Raw genomic sequence first — 26,713 nt, 5'->3', positions numbered from 1 at the left:
ATCCCATGGTAAAGAGGAAACAATTTAAAACTTCTTTACCTTGGCTGTGTATTTCAGAGGTTTGCAGGAACACCAAGATTCTTCACAATACAGAACTGAAATTGAAACCCCTGTTCATTAAATCTTGCAGAGTTTGAATTGTTTCCTTTAGGGACTTAACAGAGACTAAAGAATTCTGTATCTTTAGTTTTCAATATTTTATCTTTTATTTTCTTGTTTGATTCACATAGAGACTAGATTACTATAATCCTCTATAGACAAAAGTACCTATTTTCCCAAGGCTAATTCATTTTTTAAAATAAATTGATGTAGTAAACTGCTTGATGGAAATGAACAAGTAATTTTCATGCTTTCAGTAAGTTGTTATAACTTTTAATATATTCATTTAACTTGATAAGAGAATATACAGATACTTTATACTCTAACGGAAAAGAGATTTTTGATCATAGGTTGAATTATTAGGGTAAAACTAGATTTTTGTCACTATAAGGTGAGTTTGTAAAGAAATTGGGCTCATTTTTAAAGGAGTTTATAAGATGCTTGGTACACTAGTACCTGTTACTTGTTGATGCTGTTTTTGGTAAATATATTTGAACTTTGGGGGATCATTTCAGAAACAAGTATTTTATAAAATATCGTCAGTGGTGACAAATCTTTATCTTTAGAAGGTGAAAATTTAATTTGGAAAAAAAAAAAAAACCCATAGCCAATCAGAGTCAAGCCTGTTGACTAGGGCTGAATTATGACAATTTGATTGTGTGTGATGCAGAGAGAGGTTGCAGGCACCCCAACCCCCAGCTGGGTCATTAGCCTAGTCAGGAATAGACAAAAAGAGTGCTGGAGTAAACTAGAAATATGACCATTTAACCTGAATTTCCAATAGCTCATGCATAATTGCCAAAATGTGGACTGACACTACTCCCACTGTATACAGCCATTCCACTGGAAATACAGCCATTCCACTGGAAATAAAAAAACACAACCAAGTGAAAAACTCTTTGGCAATTCCAAAGAAGTTAAAATATAAGTTCACCATATGCAAGAAATTGCTTACTTTTAAGTCTAAAGAGAGAATAAACATCTTTAACATTTCTCTTGACAACGTCAAATAAATGTTAAATATTTAAAGAATGTAAATTTTAACCTATATCAAATTATTTGGTTCCCCTGAGTTGTCTATATTAATGTATTCATTAAAGCAACTGCTTTTTCTAGCTTAACTGTTTACTATCATTTGTTTCCTTTTCTTTAAACTCGATGTTTTAAAATACAGGTTCATTTTTAATCACCGGTTACAACAGTTGTACAGGTTTAGATCCAGAAACGAGTCTCACTGAAACTCCTCATTTGAAGGGAAGGCAACTGAGCCTCCAATATAGTATGTGAGTGGTAAAGGTCCACAGTGAATTAGTGGTGAAAAAAGAACCAGTTTCCAAAATTTATGACCTTTTTCCCCCCAAATTTATGACTTTGAATGTACAGATTTTTAAAAAATGATTTTATTTATTTATTTTTGACTACGCTGGGCCTGCATTGCTGTGTGGGTTTTTCTCTAGTTGCGATGTGTGGGCTCCTCATTGTGGTGGCTTCTCTTGATGTGGAGAATAGGCTCCAGAGTGCACAGGGCTTAGTAGTTGTGGCCCCTGGACTCTAGAGCACAGGTTCAGTAGTTGTGGCCCTTGGGGATAGTTAGGCCATGCATGTGGGATCTTCCTGGCTGCTGCTGCTGCTGCTAAGTCGCTTCAGTCGTGTCCGACTCTGTGCGACCCCATAGACGGCAGCCCACCAGGTTCCCCCGCCCCTGGGATTCTCCAGGCAAGAACACTGGAGTGGGTTGCCATTTCCTTCTCCAATGCAGGAAAGTGAAAAGTGAAAGTGAACTCGCTCAGTCGTGTCCGACCCTCAGCGACCCCATGGACTGCAGCCTTCCAGGCTCCCCTGTCCATGGGATTTTCCAGACGAGTACTGGAGTGGGGTGCCATTGCCTTCTCCAGATCTTCCTGGATCAGGGATCAAATCTGTGTCTGCTGCATTGTCAGGTGGATACTTGACCACTGAGCCACCAGGGAAGCCTCAGATTTGTTTGTTTTTTATTTTTTATAATTGTTTTAATGATGTCATAGGCCTTTTTTAATGTCTTAGCCTTTATTTTCTTTTCATGATGGTTTTAAATTATTTTTCATTTTTGTTTAGTACTCTTAATGGTAACTTTTTGATGTAGCTAATGGTTGAAATTGTTGGTAATATCATGTAGTACATGTAAAATTTATTATTTTATTCCCCAAATATTTTGAACACCTATGTGCTCTGGTGACTCAAAATCCAACTGTGAATTGTCATTTTCTTCACCACTTAAAATTCCTAGGTTTCTCTACATAGAGAAATGAATTCAGATAAACTCTTTTTTTTTAGTTAACTTTATCTTAGGGTAGGACTTTTTTTGTTGTTGATTAAATAACATGAATGGTAATATTGTCACTCACACACACGTATGCACATACGTCCCAAATTATTTACTTCAGTAAGATCTCAGTCTTTCCATGTTCCTCACAGTAAACCAAGATTGTACAGAATAGAGAAGGAAAACATTGTATAGAATGGCCAATGTTTGATGGTAAAAATTATTTTTTCCTGAGGTGGGCTGCTATCTTAACAGAATGACAAGTTTTAACCACTTGAAATAATCAGCAAAATTGAAAATATCTGTACCTTTTGATTTCTACAAGGTTTAGAAGCCTCTTAACATTTTCTATTTTGTTTCAAAATAGAAAGGAAATACTGCTCTTCACATTGCATCTTTGGCTGGACAAGCAGAAGTTGTCAAAGTTCTCGTCAAGGAAGGAGCCAATATTAATGCACAGTCTCAGGTATTACATTCTGATTTTCTATAATGTAAAGAAATTTAAATTAACCTTGTGAAATTGATTTAATATGTTTAGCCAGCTATTGTGTACATAAATTTACTATAAACACTCTGTGATTTATTTCAGCCAAGTTATTTTACTAACTCATACCATTTCTGATTTTCGTTATGTATCATCATCTTCCTCTTTTTTTCTAGCTTCTTTCTCTTTTCTTTTTATTTTGTATGACATTGTTATGTTAATTTCTACTATACAGGAAAGTGATTCAGTTTTACATATATATGTATACATTCTTTCTCACATTCTTTTCCATAGTTTATCATAGTATGTGAATATAGACCCCTATGCTGTATAATGGGACCTCATTGTTTATCCATCTAGAGATATAATAGTTTGCATCTGCTAATTCTGGACTCCCAATCCATCCTTCCCCCTCCTTAGCAACCACGAGTCTGTTCTCTGTCTGTGAGTCTTTATTTGTTTTGTAGATATGTTCATTTGTGTCATATTTTAGATCCTACATATAATTGATATCATATGGTATTTGTCTTTCTCTTTCTGACTTATTTCACTTAGTACATCATCTTCCTGTTAATATAACTGAAAATTTGACAAAATTTGACAAGTTCACAGTCTATCATTGTCTTTAAGTACATTAAAAAATGATATAGTGTTTTTCCTTGAAAGTAACATCTGTGAAAGATGAATTATTCATGCAAATTATGTCACTCTATAAAGTATTTTCTTTCCTTAAATTAAAAAAAATTATCAAAAATTAATAGTCCAGTGGAGAATCTGTTTTAAAGTGGGAGTCATACTCCTTTGGGTAGTTTCATGTCAAATGCGGGCTTTACAGATCTCCTTAGGGAGATAGAAAAATTCAAGACCCACAGCCTTATGGTGCATGTTATACTAATTATATGGTATAGAGAATGATAATCTTAAAATGAAACTAATTACAATTTTGAAATAATAAAGCACCATACTACAAACTTGATCCCTGTTTTTTCTAGTTGAAAGGTCGAGAAATATTGGTTTGCCCAAAGCTTTATTCTGTTTCTATTATAATTTATGCAGAAATTGAGGTGCATATCTTTGAAATTAAATCCATTTGTTCTGTTTTTAAAGTTTTTAGCCTTTCTAGTAACATAGACCACACCAGGGTGCTATTGGCAAAATAAACCAGCTCCTCTCTGTCCATTCCTTGGGTTAATCTCTCCAGCTTGCCTTTGAAGACCTTTGTACAGGAATATATATTACCTGTAGTGCTCATTCATTCATCACATAGACATGGCTCTGCTTTGATAAATGACACAAGTTCTGGACCGTAAAACACTAGTGGGTGGAACTTAAAATCAGCCCTATTTTCTTTGACCTTAATTGTAGGGAAGAATCTGTTGAAATTACAACAGACAAAACATTATCAATTTTTATCTCTACTTCACAGTGTTTTGAATAATCACTTTTCCCTTTATAATCCATGTTTTAAGTGTGCATCAACATTTTAACACTTATTGAGAATATGCCATATTCTAAAATCTTTGTTAAATGAAATTCTTTAAAAAATCGGTGTCATTGTAAAGAACTCTAGTATATTCTATAAAGTATAATGGCATCTTGGGCTTAGAGACATAGGACACTACAAAATTGACTGCTCCAAAGTAAGGGATAAAAATGTCTTTTCATTCATGTTGATGTTTCATTGAAACCAACACAGTACTGTAAAGCAATTATCCTTCATTTAAAAATAAATATTTGGCAAAACTAATACAATTTTGTAAAGTTGAAAAAAAAATAAAAAAAATAAAACCAACAACAAAAAAAAAAGTTAAAAAAATTTTTTTTAAAAAACAGACAAACTTTTCTTCATAGCTAGAGAGTATCTTTTTGCTTTAGAGCAGAGTTTCACAAACTTTAGCCTGCATCACTTGCATGACTTGTTAAAACACCTGTTTCTGGGCCACACCTCAGAGCTTCTGATTTAGTTCTGATGAGGGACTTGAGAATTTTCATTTCTTACGGATTCTCAGCTAATGCTGATGTTGCTAATATAGGGACCGCACTTTGAGAACCTCTGCTTTGGAGAGAATGTAAGAGAAAACTGAGTGTAAGGATATTGCAGTAAGATTGTCTAAATACAGATTCAACTGCATATGATACATCAGTAGTCTGTGACCTTAAAAAAAGCATGGAAACAGAAGCCATCCTTTGCTCATAGGAGGTTGCTTTTGATGGAAAGTTAACATATATGTTGGTACTGGATATCTATCAAAAGAACTTGCCTACTTTCCTCAAAATGGTCAACTAAGCATAGTAATTTCATATAAGCTGACAGGTATCAAATGCTGTAAGGTAAAAACTTGTTAAAAGTTATATCAGTTATTTTACTGTCCATTAGATATTATATGCTTTGGAGACTTTTCAAAGAAAACAAACCATTTAATCAGTGATTTGCTTTCAGTGTCAAGGAGGCTGTTCTTTATAGTCACACCATGCCAGATTATAACAGATCTTAAAGGAAAATTTATATTATCTTTGAGATTAAAATAATTTTTATTTGTCTGTATTCAGTTAACTCAATTTAGGTTTATATTGTAGGGAATACTGACAGATAGCTTCACACTAATTTCTATATTTTCATATATTTTTGTGAGAAAGTTTTAGAGTAAGAAAAATTCATAATTAAAATTTAGTTTTTCTGAATGCCTAAATCATTTGATAAGATCTATAACACTATTCGCTATATTAAATTTAGGTAGTCATCACTACCAATTAACAAAAATTATTATAACTTAGAATATTTTATAATTTATAATTGAACTTAAAATGCTGTGATTTATATAAAACAGATTGATTATTTTGCCATGTGTGTGAGCAAATTCCAAAGGCGTCATTTTAAGGATTGTTGAAGGGGAATGCGAGCCCTTCTCCACATATGACTTTTGTCGGTGGTGGCTTGTTAAGGTACAGATTTCTTGTGTGACAACAGTGAATGTCAGGTGAATCAGTAGGAACTGTGCTTATGATAGTTGGACACTCACTCCCTTTTGAGAACCAAAAAAAGAGCATAGGAATCCCAGATGTATAATGTAAATCCTGAATTTTGTACTCAAATTATGTCTTCTACTTCTTTGTAAGAACCTAATGCATGGCGAATGCAGAATCGTCTGTCACTATAGCATCATGGGTTACTGCACTGTAGTTTGGCTTTGACAAACTTCTGAGTTATTTGGAAATGGAGCACTAAGGTTTTTGTTGAATTGAGAAAGTAGGAAACTCTGAAAAGCTCCAAGGAACCATCACTGAGTCAACATTTAGAGACTCCTAGGTTATGGAGATGTATGCCTCTATGGAGTCCTATGCATTCTCTACATAAACAGTGAGATCCGTGGGAGGCTTATTTTCAAATGGCACCGTGCCACGTTTGGTAGGTGGTGTCCTTCATTCAAGAAGAATTCCAGAACTCCAGCAGGAGCAATTTAAGTGTTTTAAATAGAACTATGTGATGGATACAAAAACAGTCAACAAATGATTCTTTGTTCAGCAGTGGTAGCAGTGTGGTCTCTACTGAGTCAGTTTTTGGTGTGATTTTAAGCCTCACCTTGACCACGTAGTTCCATGGCTTGGTTCTTTGGTCTCCTGTATTTAGTGGTGTGAAGATCTCATCAAGACCTCAGTTCTACCTTCACTATAGACCCCAGAGAATAATTTTTTTCTTCTGGTTAAAATCCTATTAAGGTCTAAATAAGCTGATTCTCCTGAAGCAGAATCCATGCAAAAGGTTTAATGTGAAAAAATTTTAACTAGTATTTGTTGTATAAATATACAACAATATATAAATGCTGTATCTTTGGAGAATGTTCAAAATATGAACATGTGCAATTTCTGCAAAGATATGTGGCCTGAGAAATCTCCCCTATTTAATTTCCTCTATCAACATGTGTTAACAGAGAAACATTTCTCTATCAACTCTTGTTCCTCAATAAGTGTATGTTTTTAGATCTTTATTATAGTCTCTCTATATAAAATTATTAAAATAAGAATGCTGCTGCTGCTGCTAAGTCACTTCAATCGTGTCTGACGCTGTGCGACCCCATAGAGGGCAACCCACCAGGCTCCCCTGTCCCTGGGATTCTCCAGGCAAAAACACTGGAGTGGGTTGCCATTTCCTTCTCCAATGCATGAAAGTGAAAAGTGAAAGTGAAGTCGCTCAGTCGTGTCCGACTCTAGCGACCTCATGGACTGCAGCCTACCAGGTTCCTCGGTCCATGGGATTTTCCAGGCAAGAATACTGGAGTGGAGTGCCATTGCCTTCTCCGAATGACTGCTCTAATAATAGAACAAAGTGACTTAAAATGTGTATTTGGTTTTTGATTTTACAAAGAAAACTAGCTTATCTTATTTATATTTTACCACAGCTTTAAAAAAAGCAAACTGAGCTCTAGAATAGGTGATACCTCCATACAACTGAGGGATATTATGGAGCATGGGGAGAGAACTTGTGGTCAGCTGCAGCTCTCTAACTTTTACCTTCATTCAGTGGAGCCCATAGTGTTTGAGTTCCCTGGCAGTCATAGAGAAAGGAAAATGTGATTTCATTAGAAGAATATCCAGGGAGCTGAGTGTGGCTTGGAAGACATTCCAGATGCCAAAGAACTGCAGCCCAATTGTAATACCTTGCATTTAGATGCTTAATTGTAAAAAGTCTTTTCATGTGTTATTTAATTTCATTTTTTTATAATTATGTGAATCAGCAATGATTATCCTTATTTTGGATATGGGGAAAACTGAGGCACAAATAGGAAAACCAAGGTCTCATCCTCAATTAGTGATGGAGCTACAGACGCACGGCCGTATGGTATGGCCCCCTTCCTTCCACAAATCTTTAGGATACTTCACTGTTTCTCATTGAGCTGTCGCTACACCTTCTGTCTCCTCTAAGGAGGTCCAAGACCTACTTACCTCCCACCAGAGCCAGGTCTATGGCTTAATGCCATCCATTCTCTCCTGGTCTGGTCACTCAGATGCTAAGGAATACTGAAAGGATTCCGCAAAAGCTAGACAACTAGCACACAAAGGAGTTCATTAGCACTGTGACACTCAGCCATCCATTTTTTACAGAGTTCTTTTACCAAACAACTTTTAACAAATGGAATATTTTATACTTTCAGAAATGTAGTTTGTGATTTTTTTGATTCACTTTTCTTATCTAGTCTACATTGTTCTACTTTTTCTTGGAATTTCTTGTGTTCAAGTTTTTTTATGAGGCCTTCAGGAACACTGTAGTTTTTATTTTATTTTAATGGTGAGTGCCAAATAAGATATTCTGATTGGCTATTCTTGATACCATATTTTACTAAATTTAGTTCTATTTTCCTTGAATCCTTTTGCCTATTTTATGATCACTACTCTTTGTTTGTTAAATCCTTGAAATTTTATTCTAGAAGAAGACTTTTCAATTTGTAACACAAACATGATTACACCACTGTTTTATTAGCTTTCAGACATACTATGACCAGTTGCAAGATTAAATATCCATCAACTACTCCACCAGATTTACAAGGGTTCATATACCCACTATGCTTCCCAGGTGGCTCAGTGGTAAAGAAATCCACCTGCCAATGCAGGAGATGTGGGTTCAGTCCCTGGGTTGAGACCCCCTAGAGGAGGAAATGACAACCCACTCCAGTGTTCTTGCCTGGGAAATACCATGAACAGAGGAGCCTGGGGGCTATAGTGCATGGGATTGCAAAAGAGTTGCACACGACTTAGTTAACAAACAACAACAACAACCACTATATGCAAAGATGAGTATCTTTTCAGGTATGGCTTCCAATAGATTTGTCTTCACTGGCGCTCACTCCTTGTCTCATAATTTGGATTGGACTGTAAAGAGGAAGAAAGCCTACATAGTTGGCCGCCATGCCCACTACAGCAAATTGCTTCCATATGACCACAGAGCCATCCTTGGCTCTCAAAACAAAAGCTCAGAATGGGACATTCCATTCTGTCTCTCTCTCACACACACACACACACAGTATAAAATGGGATCCATGATCACACATTTCAAAAAATATTTCATTTTCAGTTTTTTCCCCAAATATATACATATGATTCTTAATAAGGGTTGGTTTTTTAATTAGGAAAATTGCTATAGTAATACAAATTCTCTGATGTTAAGATGATGACACATACTTGCATTTAACTGGAGGTAAGATTGAAGTCAGAATTTTTTTTTTTTTATTTTTTTGACTCTGAAAATCAGTTTACTGGGTGATTACAGGTCTGCAAGAGTATCTGCATTCTTTACCATTCCAAGTTAAATGAAGGTAATATGCTTTCTCCAGTCTCTACCCTCCAGTATGATTGGAGAAATGATGAGGATTCATATATATATTTAAAAACTGCCTTGAATGGAATTATTGTCTCAGATCCCAGTACTATTCTAACATTAAATTTATTAGTCTGCTAAATACGCACACATATCTGAAAAGACATGGTAATATTTTCATTTGTAGTAAAATAAAGCAAATTCAAATTTTTAAAATAAAATTAATACACATATTTTGTCTTTCTGTTCATCTTTCTGAAGACAGGTGAGGTAGAAAGACTGAGTGCTAATTTTCATTTTTTCCTGAAACTTGAATGAATTAAGGCATCAGTTCAGTTCAGTTCAGTCGCTCAGTCATGTCCGAGTCTTTACAACCCCATGAACCACAGCACACCAGGCCTCCCTCTCCATCACCAACTCCCAGAGTCCACCCAAACCCATGTCCATCGAGTTGATGATGACATCCAACCATCTCATCCTCTGTCATCCCTTTCTCCGCCTGCCCTCAATCTTTCCCAGCATCAGGGTCTTTTCCAATGAGTCAGCTCTTCACATCAGGTGGCCAAAGTATTGGAATTTCAGCTTCAACATCAGTCCTTCCAATGAACACCAGGGCTGATCTCCTTCAGAATGGACTGGTTGGATCTCCTTGGATCCCAAGAGTCTTCTCCAACACCACAGTTCAAAAGCATCAATTCTTCGGCACTCAGCTTTCTTTATAATCCAACTCTCACATCCATACATGACCACTGGAAAAATCATAGCCTTGACCAGATGGACCTTTGTTGGCAAAGTAATGTCTCTGCTTTTCAATATGCTGTCTAGGTTGGTCATAACTTTCCTTCCAAGGAGTAAGCGTCTTTTAATTTCATGGCTGCAGTCACCATCTGCAGTGATTTTGGAGCCCCCCAAAATAAAGTCTGACTGTGTTTCCATTGTTTCCCCATCTATTTGCCTTGAAGTGATGGGACCAGATTCCATGATCTTAGTTTTCTGAATGTTGAGTTTTAAGCCAACTTTTTCACTCTCCTCTTTCACTTTCATCAAGAGGCCCTTTAATTCTTGTTCACTTTCTGCCATAAGGGTAGTGTCATCTACATATCCGAGGTTATTGATATATTTCCTGGCAATCTTGATTCCAGCTTGTGCTTCCTCCAGCCCAGTGTTTCTCATGATGTACTCTGCATATAAGTTAAATAAGCGGGGTGACAATATACAGCCTTGAAGTACTCCTTTTCGCCCAGTCTGTTGTTCCATGCCCAGTTCTAACTGTTGCTTCCTGACCTGCATATAGGTTTCTCAAGAGGCAGGTCAGGTGGTCTGGTATTCCCATCTCTTTCAGAATTTTCCACAGTTTGTGGTGATCCACACAGTCAAAGGCTTTGGCATAGGTAATAAAGCAGAAATAGATGTTTTTCTGGAACTCTCTTGCTTTTTCGATGATCCAGCAGATGTTGGCAATTTGATCTCTGGTTCCTCTGCCTTTTCTAAAACCAGCTTGAACATCTGGAAGTTCACAGTTCACGTATTACTTAAGCTTGGCTTGGAGAATTTTAAGTATTACTTTACTAGCATGTGAGATGAGTGCAATTGTGCGGTAGTTTGAGCATTCTTTGTCATTGCCTTTCTTTGGGGTTAGAATGAAAACTGACCTTTTCCAGTCCTGTGGCCACTGCTGAGTTTTCCAAGTTTGCTGGCATATTGAGTGCACCACTTTCACAGCATCATCTTCCAGGATTTGAAATAGCTCAACTGGAATTCTGTCATCCCCACTAGCTTTGTTCATAGTAATGCTTTCTAAGGTCCACTTGTCTTCACATTCCAGGATGTCTGGCTCTAGGTGAGTGATCACATGATTGTTATTATCTTGGTCATGAAGATCTTTTTTGTACAGTTCTTCTGTGTATTCTTGCCAACTCTTCTTAATATCTTCTGCTTCTGTTAGGTCCCTACCATTTCTGTCCTTTATTGAGCCCATCTTTGCATGAAATGTTCCCTTGGTATCTCTAATGTTCTTGAAGAGATCTCTGATCCTTCCCATTCTATTGTTTTCCTCTATTTCTTTGCATTGATTGCTGAGGAAGTCTTTCTTATCTCTCCTTGCTATTCTTTGGAACTCTACATTCAAATGAGTATGTCTTCCCTTTTCTCCTTTGCTTTTGGCTTCCAGTCTTTTCACAGCTATTTGTAAGGCCTCCTCAGACAGCCATTTTGCTTTTTTGCATTTGTTTTTCTTGGGGATGGTCTTGATTTCTGTCTCCTGTACTATGTCACAAACCTCCGTCCATAGTTCATCAGGCACTCTGTCTATCAGATCTAGTCCCTTAAATCTATTTCTCACTTCCAGTGTATAGTCATAAGGGATTTGTTTTAGGTCATACCTGAATGGTTGAGTGGTTAAGCATCATCAAATCTAACTCTTTGGTAGGTGTATTCATTCCTTCACAAGCCTATCCAAGTCCTCTATCACTGCATTTTAAAGGAACTAAATTTGTAGTAAGGTAGTACTTGTAGGGAGAACAGTAACATGGCAAAGATAGCTCCACATTTCTCTTAATAAATGTGGAGTTCGAATTTCATAGAGGACTCCTTTTTTTTTTTTCTCTCATTCTGAGGTAATATGGAGGATAAGCTACTCTGGCAGTAAGTAGGTATAATAGCATTGTAGCAGTTTGCCTCTTATTTCAGATCTCAGATCTCAGAGCTCAATGTGTACATTCCACAGCAGCTAAGATGCTAGGTGAAGCCATTGGGAAGACCTCAAAAGAATGATCCTTCAAGGCAAAGATCACAGAAAAAAAATTGACATTGTAATGGTCAAATATGTAATTACAATTGGAAAAAAATATGCAATTACAATTGTAATTTTGAAAATATGACACTAAATAAAACTTGCCAATAGAAAATTGTTGGAAGTAATCCTTTACTCCTTTCCTCACATACTCAGCAGGTATTTGTTGGCTAAAGATATGATGATTTGGTGGAGACGAGGGTGGTGGAATTGGAGGAAATGATGACTGATCTCTTTTTTTAAAACTTACAATTTTTCAAATTTTCTTTTTCCCCCATGTTTATTAAGGTATAAATGATGAATAAAATTGAGAGTTAGTTGAAGTGTACCACATGATAATTGGTTATATATATTCTTTGTGAAAGGATTCCTCCCCAAGCTGTCAAGTTAACTAACAATCCGTCACCTCAAATAGTTCTTCCTTCCTTCCTCTCTGTCTTCCCTTCCCTTCTTTCTCTCTTCCTTCATGCCTCCCTTCCTCCTCTTCTTTATTTCTTTCTTCCCTCCCTTCTTTCTTTTATAAGAACATTTAAATTCTATTCTCTTAGCAAATTTACATTATACAAGTGTTATCAGCTATAGCCACCATGTTATACTTTAGATCCTCAAACTTTATTCACCTTATAATTGAAATTTCATACCCTTTTACCAACCTCTGTTTCTCTCATCCCCCAGCTCCTGGCAGCTACTTTTCTACCCTCTTTATATGAGTTTGGCTTTTTTTTTTTCAGATTGCACATATAAGTGATACCGTGTGATATTTCTCTTTCTCTGTCTGACTTACTTCATTTAGCATGATTTCCTCCAGTGACCTGTTCTCTTAAAGAAAGGAGTTACTATTACTATTAGGGTTAAGAGGAGATAGTGTGTGCTACGGCAAGATGAAATACTGCATCCATGAGCCTATAATAAATCTGAGGGTTAAAACATTAAGGGGAAAATGAGATATATATGAGGCCTGAGAGAGAAAGTCAGAGCCTATGGGACCCTGTGAACCATGTTGAGGATTTTGTTTTAAGCTATTTATCCTAAGCCCAGTATGAGGTGAAGATGGGAGATAACATAAGACTTAGATTTTGGAAAGGTCACCTGCTACAGTTCAGAGAACAACTGGGAGGGAGACAGGACAGATGCAAAGCAAACTCTTTGGAGATGATTGCAGAGGTCGACTCTAGCCAATAGGTGATGTTAGCTTAGAGTGGAGTGCTTGCTGGTGCTTTGCGTGATGGAGAAAGGGAACTGCTTTGATGGAGATGTAGGACCTCGTTCGTCACTCGGTCATGGTGGCGTACAGTAGGTGAGGAAGAGGATGGTGACAGTGATGACCTTTCGCTTTCTCGTCTGTCAGCCGCTATGGGTGGTGATGCAGTCCATTGATATAGAGGACGCTGGATAAGGACAAGGTTTTGTTTGTGTTTTTGTTGTCAGGGGTGGGGTGGGTAAAGAACATGAGTTTTAGGTGCTAGTTAGACATCCAAGAGGAGATTTTAATGGCAAACTTGAGCTGCAAGTCTGGAGTTCAGAGAATTCTGGAATGAAATGAAGACATTTATGGGTCATCTGACAGATTAGTCATTGAAGCAGTGGACTTCAATGAGACTGCCACAGCAATGAAGCCAGGGAGAGGTGGAGGAGGGTCTAGGTTTTAAGGAAATTTTTCATGTTGAAGAAAACTTGGGACATATGGCTAAAAAATGGAAAATGTTATAGTAATTGTCTTAAGATTCTGGGTCCTTAATGTAAAGTGAGTGAAAAATAGCACGTTTTGAAGAATTAGAATGAGAACCATTTAAGACCAGTGTAATGAGCACTTGATTTAAAGTTGAACAGACTTCAATTTAAGAGTAATTAAGAGCATCAACTCAGGAGTCAGATAATCTGGAATTCCAAATCCTGCCTCACTGACTAACCTTGTGATTTTGGGCAAGTTCCTTATCATATCTGTGTCTGGGTTTACTTATCTGTAAAACAGGAGTAACTATAGTACGTGAATCTAGGATTATTGTGAGGATTGAAGTATGGAGCACAATCCATGGTACATTGTTGTTATTTTTATTCTTTTTGTTGTTAGCTTCATGGGCATGGGAAGGATATCACTCTCTGTGGGAAGGAATGGTTCAGTTGTTATTGATTCATTAGGCCCTAAATTACTTTTCCTCTTTTTATTAAATTTATTGATTCTTAGGAATAAAAGCATAGGGCGCAATCTAAGTTTGCATTCACAGGTCAAGCATAGTGTAAAAGAAAGTAGAGCAGGGTAACAACTACGGAAGGAAACCTGGGAACCACTGAAAACAACAACAAAAAAAGAGAAGCCAAGAGAAAACCAAAAATATGAAACTATATCAAGGCCTTTTAAACAGATCAGAGATTTGCAACTTATACACCTACTTCAGTTCTGATTAACAAGTGATTCTTGTATCAATGTGCACACCATGTATTGTATATAATGACAAACATTCTAACAGTCATGAATTTGTTAGTTGTGCCATTTTATAACTCAGACATTTGATGACTGGACCAACTGCAAAGACTTTGGAGATGGCCCATCTTTTCCTTTATTCTAATGTGTCATTCATTAGCAATTAAACAGCTTTGCAGTTTGGAGCTAGGTTCAGTATACTATAGAGAAGGAAATGGCAACCCACTCCAGTTTTCTTGCCTGGAGAATTCCATAGACAGAGTAGCCTGGCAGGCACCAGCCCACAGGGTTACAAAGAGTCGGACAAGACCGAGCGACCGCCACTCACTCCCTCACTCAGTGTATTACACCTTCCATGGATACTTTGGTGTTTTTTCTACTTTATAAAATTGTTTTGAAGAGCTTTTGACCTTCTGTATTCACTGTATTTTGTGCTTTAGCAAAAACAGTAGAGGTAATAGGATGGGGACAGTATTCTATTTTGAGGGTAAGTCTCCTGTGGATGAACTATTAAGTATTTGCTTTATTTGGGGGCTGTGAGTTCCTAGCATTCTCTCTTTATGTCCCTCACCAATTATTATAGTTTAGACGTGAAAGAGTAGTATTAGAGACAGCCTAGCTTTAGCACTAATTATAGGAATGTGGGGTCCTTGAGCCAAGTGTCTTACCCAAAGTCATGTTGGTGTCGCTTGTCTTCTGATATCCGGTTAAATACTCCATGTGATTTGAGTGTCTAGCTCTTTATCTTAACAAGTAACATGGGAATTTATTCTTATTGTAAACAGTCAAAACAATGCAAAAGTATACTTAAAAAGCACTAATTCCTGTTTCCCAACTACCATGCCCTTCCTCAGAAGTAATTATTTTTCTGGTTTCTTTCTATGCAGTTAAACTCTCTTTATACTATTTATACATTATAATACTTCATAAGTATTTGCATTTTTATTGTCCCTTAATAGAACTTTTTAGGTGTGTGTGTCTGAAACTCTGAAAAGCCCAAGGAAATTTATTGAGAATATTGTATTATTCCTCGCTGCATTATTTGTGCAGAGATCAGCCATTTCTTCATTTTATAGAGAGGAAATTGAGAATTTAGATAACACTCATGGTCTCAAGCGATTTTGTTTATATCCCAAACATTGATTGATTATATAACCATAATTGAAGGTGAAAATTAGCATCTACATTATGTCTTAATTTTTTAAACTTTCATATTTGGTACAATTCCTCATAATTCTTTTCAAGTGTTATTCTAACCCATATCTTTAAAAATTTTTTATTTACGTATTGTTGGCCGTGCTGGGTCTTTATTGCTGCGCACCAGCTTTCTCTGGTTGTAGTGAGCAGAGGGTTATTCTTCTTTGCAGTGCGAGGCTTCTTACTGTGGTGGCTTCTCCTGTTGCAGAGCTCAGGTTCTAGGCACATGGGCTTCCGTAGTTGCAGCTTGCAGGCTTAGTTGCCCTGCAGCATGAGGAATCTTCAAGGACCAGGGATTGAACCCATATCCCCTGCATTGGCAGTCTGATTCTTCACCACTGGACCACCAGGGAAGTCCTCTAACTAATATCTTAAGTATTCATTTATTTTCTTATTTGCGAAAATTTGCAGCGCCAAATATGCAAGAGGCCTGGGTTCAGTCCCTGGGTTGGGATGATCCCCTGGAGAAGGGAATGGCAACTCACTTCAGTGTTCTTGCCTGGAGAATCCCATGGACAGAGGAGCCTGGTGGGCTACAGTCCACGGGGCCACAAAGAGTTGGATATGACTGAGTGACTAACACACACAGACACACACACACACAAGCAGTGCCCAGTAATATACTGCACGTGTAAAATACTACAAAATTATATGTAAATATATTACGCCATTGGGGCTTCCCAAGTGGTGCTAGTGGTAAAGAACCTGCTTGCCAATACAAGTAGACGTAAGAGACGTGGGTTTGATCCCTGGGTCTGGAAGATCTCCCGGAGAAGGGCATGGCAACCCACTCCAGTGTTCTTGCCTGGAGAATCCCGTGGACAGAGAAGCCTGGTGGGCTACAGTCCCTAGGGTCACAGAGAGTCAGACACGACTGAAGCAACTTAGCGCTGGAACATATTACAGCGTTAACTATAGCATAACTACGTATGTGTTATAACTGAAATCTTAGATTATTTCTACTTTTTATGTCCACTCTTGAATCCATAAAAGCAAATACATGTTTTTAAGATATTGAAATTTCCTATAACCACTTTTGACATTGCATAGGTAGGCAGCATAGTAAAGTGGATGAGAATACAAATTCTGAAGCGAGATTATCAAACTCTTCTACTTTCTCCTCATGTAACCATGCTTCAGAGTCTCCCTCTCTAAAGTGAAAGTGAAGTTGCTCAGTCATGTCTGACTCTTTGCGACCCCATGGACTGTAGCCTACCAGGTTCTTCTGTCCATGGGATTTTCCAGACAAGAGTACTGGAGTGGGGTGCCGTTGCCTTCACCATTCCCAACCCAGAGACTGAACCCATGTCTCCTGGGTTGTAGGCAGACGCTTTACCATCTGAGCCACCAGGGAAGTCTTCCTCTCTAAAAGGGTCATAATAATAATAGTACTTCCCTCACAGAAGTTGTTGTGAGAATTAAACTAGTTAAGTCATGTACAGCACCTAGAATGAGGCCTGGCGTAAGACTCAATGACTGTTAGCTGTCATTATTGCTGGATTCAGTGACAGTGCATTTGTGTAGTAACAGCCACTCACCATGCTCACTGCTGCCTGTTCTTAGCACAGTGAAGAATGTGACAAAATCAGTTCATTGACATAGATTAAGAGATTGCTACTCACAGTGAAATCTGTAGTTCACATGACTGGCTTTTTCCATGTGCTCTTCAGAACACTGCCATTTGGCTGCATAGTTATTCTAAGCATAGATACAGTAGTAATTTACTTGGTTAAGTAATTGAATGATCAGGTCTTTTAGCCTATAAACATCGATTACCCAGAGACCCTCGCAGCTTCATACTAATGGATTAAAGAATGAGAATTCTCAATTTAGATATTCTGGACAGTGAACATTGAAGTACAAATAGCAAAATGTGGTTATAACAAAATGCAATTATTTTGAAAATCACTTTCAGAGGCAAATTCCAAATGTTGAAAATTCTAAATAGAATACCATAAACCTTATAAGGATGGTTTACATTTTGCTTATAGTACAATAATAAAAAATCTTTTTGAAAATATCTAAAATATAGTGCTAGTATACCTTAGTTAGAATAAGGTATCAATGTTGCTAAAGTCCCAAGTTGAAGAGAAAGTTTAAATTCTTTAAAAAACATCCAAAATGTTTGATTGATATGGACTGGTTTTCTTTAAAGTTCCATACTACATTTATTATTTGGGCAGATAGCACTTTTCAGGATTAATTGGTGGTACTTTCAAGGGTTGTTTTAGTCCTTAACTACTCATATTTTTGTATCTAACATTGTAGTATCATTTTAAATGATGTTTCAAGCATGTATTTAAATTAAGAAATTAAAATCTAATTTTAATAATGTAAAAAATATTCAACTAGTAATATTAGGCTGCTTATGAAGGAATATACCAAAAACCACTGAAATGTCAGCCTAAATGTTAAAATATTTGAAGCATTTTCATTAAAGTCTGTAACAAAACAAAAGACTCTTATTTGTGATACTATTCAACATTGCATTCAAGCCCTAGCCAATGCCATGAAATAAGAATATGATACTAATGCATATATATGGAATTTAGAAAGATGGTAACAATAACCCTGTATGCGCGATAGCAAAAGAGACACAGATGTATAGAACAGTCTTATGGAGTCTGTGGGAGAGGGAGAGGGGGGGATGATTTGGGAGAATGGCAATGAAACATGTATAATATCTACATGAAATGAATCGCCAGTCCAGGTTCGATGCAGGATACAGGATGCTTGGGGCTGGTGCACTGGGATGACCCAGAGGGATGGGATGGGAGGGAGGTGGGAGGGGGGTTCAGGATGCGGAACACGTGTACACCTGTGGCAGATTCATGTTGGTGCATGGCAAAACCAATACAATATTGTAAAGTAATTAGCCTCCAAATAAATAAATAAATTTAAATTTAAAAAAATCTGCCTGGCTATCATAGACATGTCAGAGAGAAGTAAGCACAGAAATCTTCCTTCTAATAGTGTCAAACTTCTGTCTAGCTGGTAACACAATCCCTATTGTGTCATGGCATAAGCAGTGATGAGTCAGTGATTGAGTCAGTGATGCCTCCAACCATCTCATCCTCTGTCATCCTCTCCTCCTGCCTTCAGTCTTTCCCAGCATCAGGGTCTTTTCCGAAGAGTCAGTTCTTTGCGTCAGGTGGCCAAAGTATTAGAGTTTCAGCTTCAACATCAGTCCTTCCAATGAATATTCAGGACTGATTTCCTTTAGGATGGACTGGTTGGATCTCCATGCTGTCTAAGGGATTCTCAAGAGTCTTCTCCAACACCACAGCTCAAAAGCATCAATTCTTCAGTGCTCAGTTTTCTTTATAGTCCAACTCTCACATTCATACATGACTACTGGAAAAACTATAGCTTTAACCAGATGGACCTTTGTTGGCAAAGTAATGTTTCTGCTTTTTAATATGATATCTAGGTTGGTCAAAGCTTTTCTTCCAAGGAGCAAGCATCTTTTAATGTCATGGCTGTGGTCACCATCTGCAGTGATTTTTAGGCCCCCCAAAATAAAGTCTGACACTGTTTCCACTGTTTCTCCATCTATCTGCCATGAAGACATGAGACCGGATGCCATGATCTTAGTTTTTTGAATGTTGAGCTTTAAGCCAACTTTTTCACTCTCCACTTTACTTTCATCAAGAGACTCTTTAGTTCCTCTTCACTTTCTGCCATAAGGGTAGTGTCATCTGCATATCTGAGATTATTGACATTTCTCCCAGCAACCTTGATTCCATCTGTGCTTCTTCCAGCCCAGCGTCTCTCATGATATACTCTGCATATAAGATAAACAAGCAGGGTGACAATATACAGCCTTGACGTACTCCTTTTCCTATTTGGAACTAGTCTGTTGTTCCATGTCCAGTTCTAACTGTTGCTTCCTGACCTGCATACAGGTTTCTCAAGAGGCAGGTCAGGTGGTCTGGTATTCCCATCTCTTTCAGAATTTTCCACAGTTTATTGTGATCCACACAGTCAAAGGCTTTGGCATAGTCAATAATGCAGTAGATCTTTTCCAGGAACTCTCTTGCTTTTGCGATGATCCAGCGGATGTTGGCAATTTGATCTCTGGTTCCTCTGCCTTTTCTAAATCCAGCTTGAACATCTGGAAGTTCACGTTCACATACTATTAAAGCCTGGCTTGGCGATTTTGAGTTTTACGTTGCTAGTGTGTGAGATGAGTGTAATTGTGTGGTAGTTTGAACACTCTTTGGCATTGCCTTTCTTAGTATTGGAATGAAAAGAAACTGACTTTTTCCAGTCCTGTGGCCACTGCTGAGTTTTCCAAATTTGCTGGCATATTGAGTGCAGCACTTTCACAGCATCATCTTTTAGGATTTGAAAGAGCTCAACTGGGATTCCATCACCTCTACTAGCTTTGTTCATAGTGATGCTTCCTAAGGCCCACTTGACTTCACATTCCAGGATGTCTGGCTCTAGGTTAGTGATCATACCGTGGTGATTATCTGGGTTGTGAAGATACTTTTTGCGTAGTTTTTCTGTATATTCTTGCCACCTCTTCTTAATATCTTCTGCTTCTGTTAGGTCCATACCATTTTCGTCCTTTGTTGAGCGCATATTTGCATGAAATGTTCCTTGGTATCTCTAATTTTCCTGAAGAGATCTCTAGTCTTGCATCTATATTTCACTTCCACTGTATAATTGTATGGGATTTGATTTAGGTCATACCTGAATTGTCTAGTGGTTTCCCTTACTTTCTTCAATTTAAGTCTGAATTTGGCAATAAAGAGTTCATGATCTGAGCCACAGTCAGCTCCTGGTCTTGTTTTTGCTGACTGTAGAGAACTTCTCCATCTTTTGGCTACAAAGAATATAATCAGTCTGATTTCGGTATTGGCCATCTGTTGATGGCCACATGTAGAATCTTCTCTCGTGTTGTTGGAAGAGGGTGTTTACTATGACCAATGCGTTCTCTTGGCAAAACTCTATTAGCCTATGCCCTGTTTCATTCTGTACTCCAAGGCCAAACTTGCCCGTTAACTCCAGATATTTCTTGACTTCTTACTTTTGCCTTCCAGTCCCCTATAATGAAAAGGATGTCTTTTTGGGGTGTTAGTTCTAGAAGGTCTTGTAGATCTTCTTAGAACCATTCAAATTCAGCTTCTTCACCATTACTGGTCGGGGCGTAGACTTGGAACACTGTGATATTGAACGGTTTGCCTTGGAAATGAACAGAGATCATTCTGTCATTTTTGACATTCCATCCAAGTACTGCATTTTGGAGTCTTCTGTTGACTATGAGGGCTACTCCATTTCTTCTAAGGGATTCCTGCCCACACTAGTAGATATAATGGTCATCTGAGTTAAATTCCCCCATTCCAGTGCATTTTAGTTCACTAATTACTAAAATGTCGACGTTCACTCTTGCCATCTCCGGTTTGACCACTTCCAATTTGCCTTGATTCATGGACCTAACATTCCAGTTTCCTATGTAATATTGCTCTTTACAGCATCCGACTTTACTTCTATCACCAGTCACATCCACAACTGGGTGTTGTTTTTGATTTGGCTCCATCCCTTCATTCTTTCTGGAGTTATTTCTCCACTGATCTCCAGTAACATATTGGGCACCTCCTGACCTGGGAAGTTCATCCTTCAGTGTCCTATCTTTTGCCTTTTGATACTGTTCATGGGGTTTCAAGGCAAGAATACTGAATTTGCCATTCCCTTTTCCAGTGGACCATGTTTTATCAGAACTCTCCAACATGACCAGTCCATCTTGGGTGGCCCTGCACAGCATGGCTCATAGTTTCATTGAGTTAGACAAGGCTGTCGTCCATGTGATCAGATTGGTTGGTTTTCCAAGGCTGTGGTCCATGTGGTCAGATTGGTTGGTTTTCTGTGACTGTGGTTTTCAGTCTGTCTGCCGTCTGATGGAGGAGGATAAGAGGCTTATGGAAGCTTCCTGATGGGAGAGACTGACTGAGGGGGAACCTGGGTGTTGCCACAGGCACAGGAATCTGGCAAATTTTACATTACTTCTGAATAAGAGATATAAGGCAATGGAATATGTTTAATTAACCCCGGAAAACTGTATGTGGGGCTGTAGACTCCAGGAGAGACGCTGAACCCCTACTCTGTGATTTACTATTTGTATGACCTTGGGCTTGTTACTGAAACTCTCATTGACTCCATATCCTTGACTTTAAAATAGGGATAATTGTATTTACTGCACAGGGTAAGTATAAAGATGCAGTGGGTTAGTGCATGTAAAGTGCTTAGAACAACTACCTGGTATACAATAAACGCAATATTCTCCTGTTGTTAGTTTAGCCACTAGTCGTGTCCAACTCTTTGCCACCCTGTGGACTGAGTCCACCAGGCTCCTTTCTGTCCATGGGTTTTCCCAGACAAGAATATTGGAGTGGGTTGCGATTTCCTTCTTCAGGCAATTGTCCCAATCCAGGGACCGAACCCATGTCTCCTGCTTGGCTGGCTGATTCTTTACCACTGAGCCATCTGGGAAGCCTACATGCAATTTATATGTTAGCTATTATCCTAATTATTAGATATATTGGTATTACCTGCTTAAGTTATTGAATGAGAGATAAATGGTATGGAGATTAGTTTAGGACAATATCTGTTATTTTGGATGATTGTCCATTCCAGCTATGAGGTCATTATATTATCTGGAGAGAAGCAGAGGAAAGATTTCACAAAAATTTTATCTTTAGTGATTAATATATAACTTTTCCTTGATATAATGTAGGTTGACGCAAAGGGCATGAAGTTGAAAGATGAGAAAAGGAACTTGCTACAAACAGCAAGGAAGAAAAAAGGCTATATTCATTGAACACATACCATATGCCAAGCATTGCTGTTGCTGCTGGCAGTGCATGGAAAAGAATCTGTTTTATCAACTTTTTCATAGTTAAAACAACCAAACTGGAAAGTATCACCTTTCTCTTGTATTTTTTTGAAAATTTATTTTTAATTGGAGGATGATTGCTTTACAATAGTATACCTTGTGTTATCTTTATCTAATAATTAATTTTCTCTTTTCCATTATTTCAACATAACTTACACTTTCAGTTCAGTTCAATTCAGTTCAGTTGCTCAGTCGTGTCCGACTCTTTGCGATCCCATGAATCACAGCACGCCAGGGCTCCCTGTCCATCACCAACTCCTGGAGTTCACTCAAACTCATGTCTATCGAGTCAGTGATGCCATCCAGCCATCTCATCCTCTGTCATCCCCTTCTCCTCCTGCCCCCAATCCCTCCCAGCATCAGAGTCTTTTCCAATGATCAGCTCTTCACATGAGGTGGCCAAAGTACTGGAGTTTCAGCTTTAGGATCAGTCCTTCCAAAGAACACCCAGGACTGATTTCCTTTAGGATGGACTGGTTGGATCTCCTTGCAGTCCAAGGGACTCTCAAGAGTCTTCTCCAACATCACAGTTCAAAAGTATCAATTCTTTGGCACTCAGCTTTCTTCACCGTCCAACTCTCACTTCCATATATGACCACTGGAAAAGCCATAGCCTTGACTAGCCGGACCTTTGTTGGCAAAGTAATGTCTCTGCTTTTGAATATGCTATCTAGGTTGGTCATAACTTTCCTTCCAAGGAGTAAGCGTCTTTTAATTTCATGGATGCAATCATCATCTTACACTTTAAACCACAATGTTTAATAAATTTTCTTAAATATGATTTCATAGTGGAAAAAGCTGTTCTTTTTATCTTGTTACACGTGAAAAACACATTTTGAAGGCTAAAGATAAGAAAATCGCTTGCTTAGAAAAATCCTATTTTTTCTTTTTCAACTGTTAAACTAAGCTACTGTCTCCACATTTTCTTGGTACATTTCAAGTCCTACCCTCTTAATATATTACTTCGTGTAAAAAGCAAGCTATTTTTGGCAAAATTATTACATGACTGATATTTGTCATCATCTTTCAGTTTCCTGAGGAAATTATTAAAACAGTATACATTTTCCTGAACCATTTTACCAAATTTTTTGTCACCTTCTGATTTTGTAACTGGAAACTGTTTGAGCTCAAGTTACAGGGTGCTGTGAGCGACCTCACACAGTACAGGCTTTTCTCAATTAGTGTAGTTTATAACACCAGGAAGGAAAAGCACTGTCTACTGACAAATCAGAGTCTAGTTTTAGACCTGTAAACGTGCTTAGGTCTAAAACAACCTGATTCTGTACTTAAATGATTTAGTAAATATTCACTTGCCACAGCCAAAAAAAGATAAGAAGTCTGTTCAATGGCAATGATGATGACTTTATGAACAGAAACTAGTAGTACTAACTGCAAAACCCTTTTGCAGTTAGATCTGTTAAGACCTCATCATTTGAAGACATAATAATTATTATTATCTCAGAGACCATGACAATTGTGGGAGGGCATGCTTCAGAAACACATCCAAAAGCCGGTTGGTTGTTGCTGTGTACGGTTTGAAGCCACTGCATTCAGGAAGGACCATCAGAATGTTTTTGTTCAAAATCTGGTTTTTAATGGCAGAATAAGGAATGGATTGGACTTCCCTGGTGGCTCAGAAGGAAAGAATCTGCTTGCAATTCAGGAGACACGAATTCTATCCCCATGTCAGGAAGATCCCCTGGAGGAGGGCATGGAAACACAGTCCAGGATTCTTGCCTAGAAAATTGCAAGAATAAAAGAGCCTGATGGGCTGCGGTTCATGGAGTTGCAAAGACATGACTGAATGACTAACACTTTCACTTTGAAGGAATGAACGGGGCATATTTATATCCACTTATGTGTGAACTTGAAGGGTACATCTTCCCTCAAAATAATTTGGTAAAAATTTTAGCTTTTCTATTTTGAGATCAAGAATTCCATGCACTCAAACTTTTTAAGCAGATCAAACACAGTTTTTGAAGAGAAGGGTTGCTGTTGGTACCTCTAAGTTGCAGTAAGGCAGCCTCTGACTCAAGAGGGATATGTCACGCTCATAGCTTTCAGGAATAGCATGAATCAGTCTTGTCACCTCAGATGCTAATTAGAGTTTATTTCCCTGCAGAACTTGCTCTCCATTTAGTGACAATTCTTGCCCTGACATTTTTGCACCTGAGACCACTCTCCCAAGGAATAGCCTCAGGCATGCTTAGACAACCAGCTTCTGTGTCTTGTCTGTCTCTTGTATGAAATCAAGATTCTAGAGGACAGTCAGCAAGTTTCCTTTTCTCCAAAATATGGCAACTCCAACCATCTTTCACATTACCCTTATTTCTATGGCTGCCAAAATTCAAGTGTTCAGTGATCACACCCAGCTCATTCTGGGCCCTCCTTATCCCCACTAGATTTCTGCAACCAAAGTTTGTTGATTGAAGGCCTTTATAGCCCTATCTTAACTATAGGTATATATGTTAACTCTATGTGTATATGTAACCTAAAATCCTTTGTGAATATGAATATATTTCAAATTATAAATAGCACTCCAAGGGACACCAAGTCTGAGTACATGACTGAATGGTTTCGCATGTTGTCTACATGAGTTTCTGAATCACTACATTATTCATTCTTTGAGGTTATATCTTAGGCAAATTGTGAACTACATGTGTAAAGCAGCTGTTAAATATTGAGTATATCACGTGGGGCTGGTTATTTTAATGGATCTATTTTCTTTCTCGGTCTCAACACTGCTTGGAAGCACTGTCTGCTCTAACTCCGTGGCAGCTTTTAAGAGAGCTTAGATAAGGGTAAATCAACACAGATAAAACCCCATACTTAGTAAGGGAAGAGTTCTGTATTAAGGCTTTTATTGCCCTACTACTCTGTTATTCAAATATTACCAAACCTGTTTATATTGTGGAGTTTTGTTCTAATTTCTGTTGGTGTAATGTGTCTAGCATGATACAAAATGAGATGTTATTTATATCAAACAAAATGAGATGTTATGAGATGTTATTTATATTTATATAAATTGTTATTTATATAACAATTTATATAAAATTGTTAACATTGGATAAGAGGTAAGAATTGCAATGTAAGTCTGACCACTATTGAGTGACTGAGAAAACTTATAGCAAATATTTTGGAAACAAAGAAAAGGAAACTTTTACTTGGGAAAATTAAGAAAAAAATGTTTGAAACCCACTGGGGTTGGGTGTCTGCATGTACTCAACTATATGGTTTAATTTTTATATTAGCTTTCCAAGTACTTTAATTATAAAAATGGCAAAAAGTGACTGGCATTACTGAGCGAAGCAATGATGTCATTTGATTAAATATTTAAATTTTCTGGATACGTGTCTCAGGTAATAAAGAAATGCTACTTGATTGCATTCTATATTTATTAACAAAACTAAGTTTCTTAGTGGCAGCTGTTGACAGGATTATAAGAAATATGGCTTAACATTTGTTGGTCTAAATGAATCATATATTGTTCTGATGTTAGATGTATTTTTAAAAGACTTAGAGCAGCATTTTATTTTCTCAAAGGCAGCTGAGTAGAAATAAGAAAACTATTTAGTAAGCATTAATTTAATATTTTTATATAATGTGCAAGAGAAGTACTTATTACTCCCTTTATACTTATTTTGAGTATTTTTACCTGGTGAGTCAAAATTCTTTGATCCTTATTAGATTTAATCAACCTCAAAATAATAAAACAATAACCAATTAAGTTAGTGCTGCTGCTGCTGCGTCGCTTCAGTCGTGTCCGACTCTGTGCGACCCCATAGACGGCAGCCAACCAGGCTTCCCCTCCCTGGGATTCTCCAGGCAAGAACACTGGAGTGGGTTGCCATTTCCTTCTCCAATGCATGAAAGTGAAAAGTGAAAGTGAAGTCGCTCAGTCGTGTCTGACTCTAGCGACCCCATGAACTACAGCCTACCAGGCTCCTCCGCCCATGGGATTTTCTAGGCAAAATTACTGGAGTGGGGTGCCATTGCCTTCTCCGAATTAAGTTAGTACTATAGCTTAATTTGGGGCTTCCCTGGTGGCTCAGACAGTAAAGAATCTGCCTGCAGTGTGGAGACCGAGGTTTGATCGCTGGGTAGGGAGAATACGCTGGAGTAGGGAATGGCTACCCACTTCACTTTCCTTGACTGGAGAATTCCATGGACACAGAAACCTGGCCGGCTATAGTCCATGGGGTTGCAAAGG

General features: G+C 37.9%; 1 protein-coding gene across 1 annotated transcript in view; it reads left to right on the top strand.

Moving 5' to 3' along the window:
* ANK2 (ankyrin 2, neuronal) overlaps positions 1–26,713 on the top strand; it is a 252,844-nt gene that overhangs the window by 62,060 nt on the left and 164,071 nt on the right. Inside the window, 1 exon segment of the mRNA XM_010858507.1 lies at positions 2,769–2,867. Coding sequence (XP_010856809.1) covers positions 2,769–2,867 — 99 coding nt within the window.

The sequence above is a fragment of the Bison bison genome, unplaced genomic scaffold (assembly GCF_000754665.1).
Source record: "Bison bison bison isolate TAMUID 2011002044 unplaced genomic scaffold, Bison_UMD1.0 scf7180017864389, whole genome shotgun sequence".
Classification (NCBI taxonomy): domain Eukaryota; kingdom Metazoa; phylum Chordata; class Mammalia; order Artiodactyla; family Bovidae; genus Bison; species Bison bison.
Note: the sequence above shows the minus strand (reverse complement) of the source record. Positions and strands in the feature narration are given on the sequence as shown.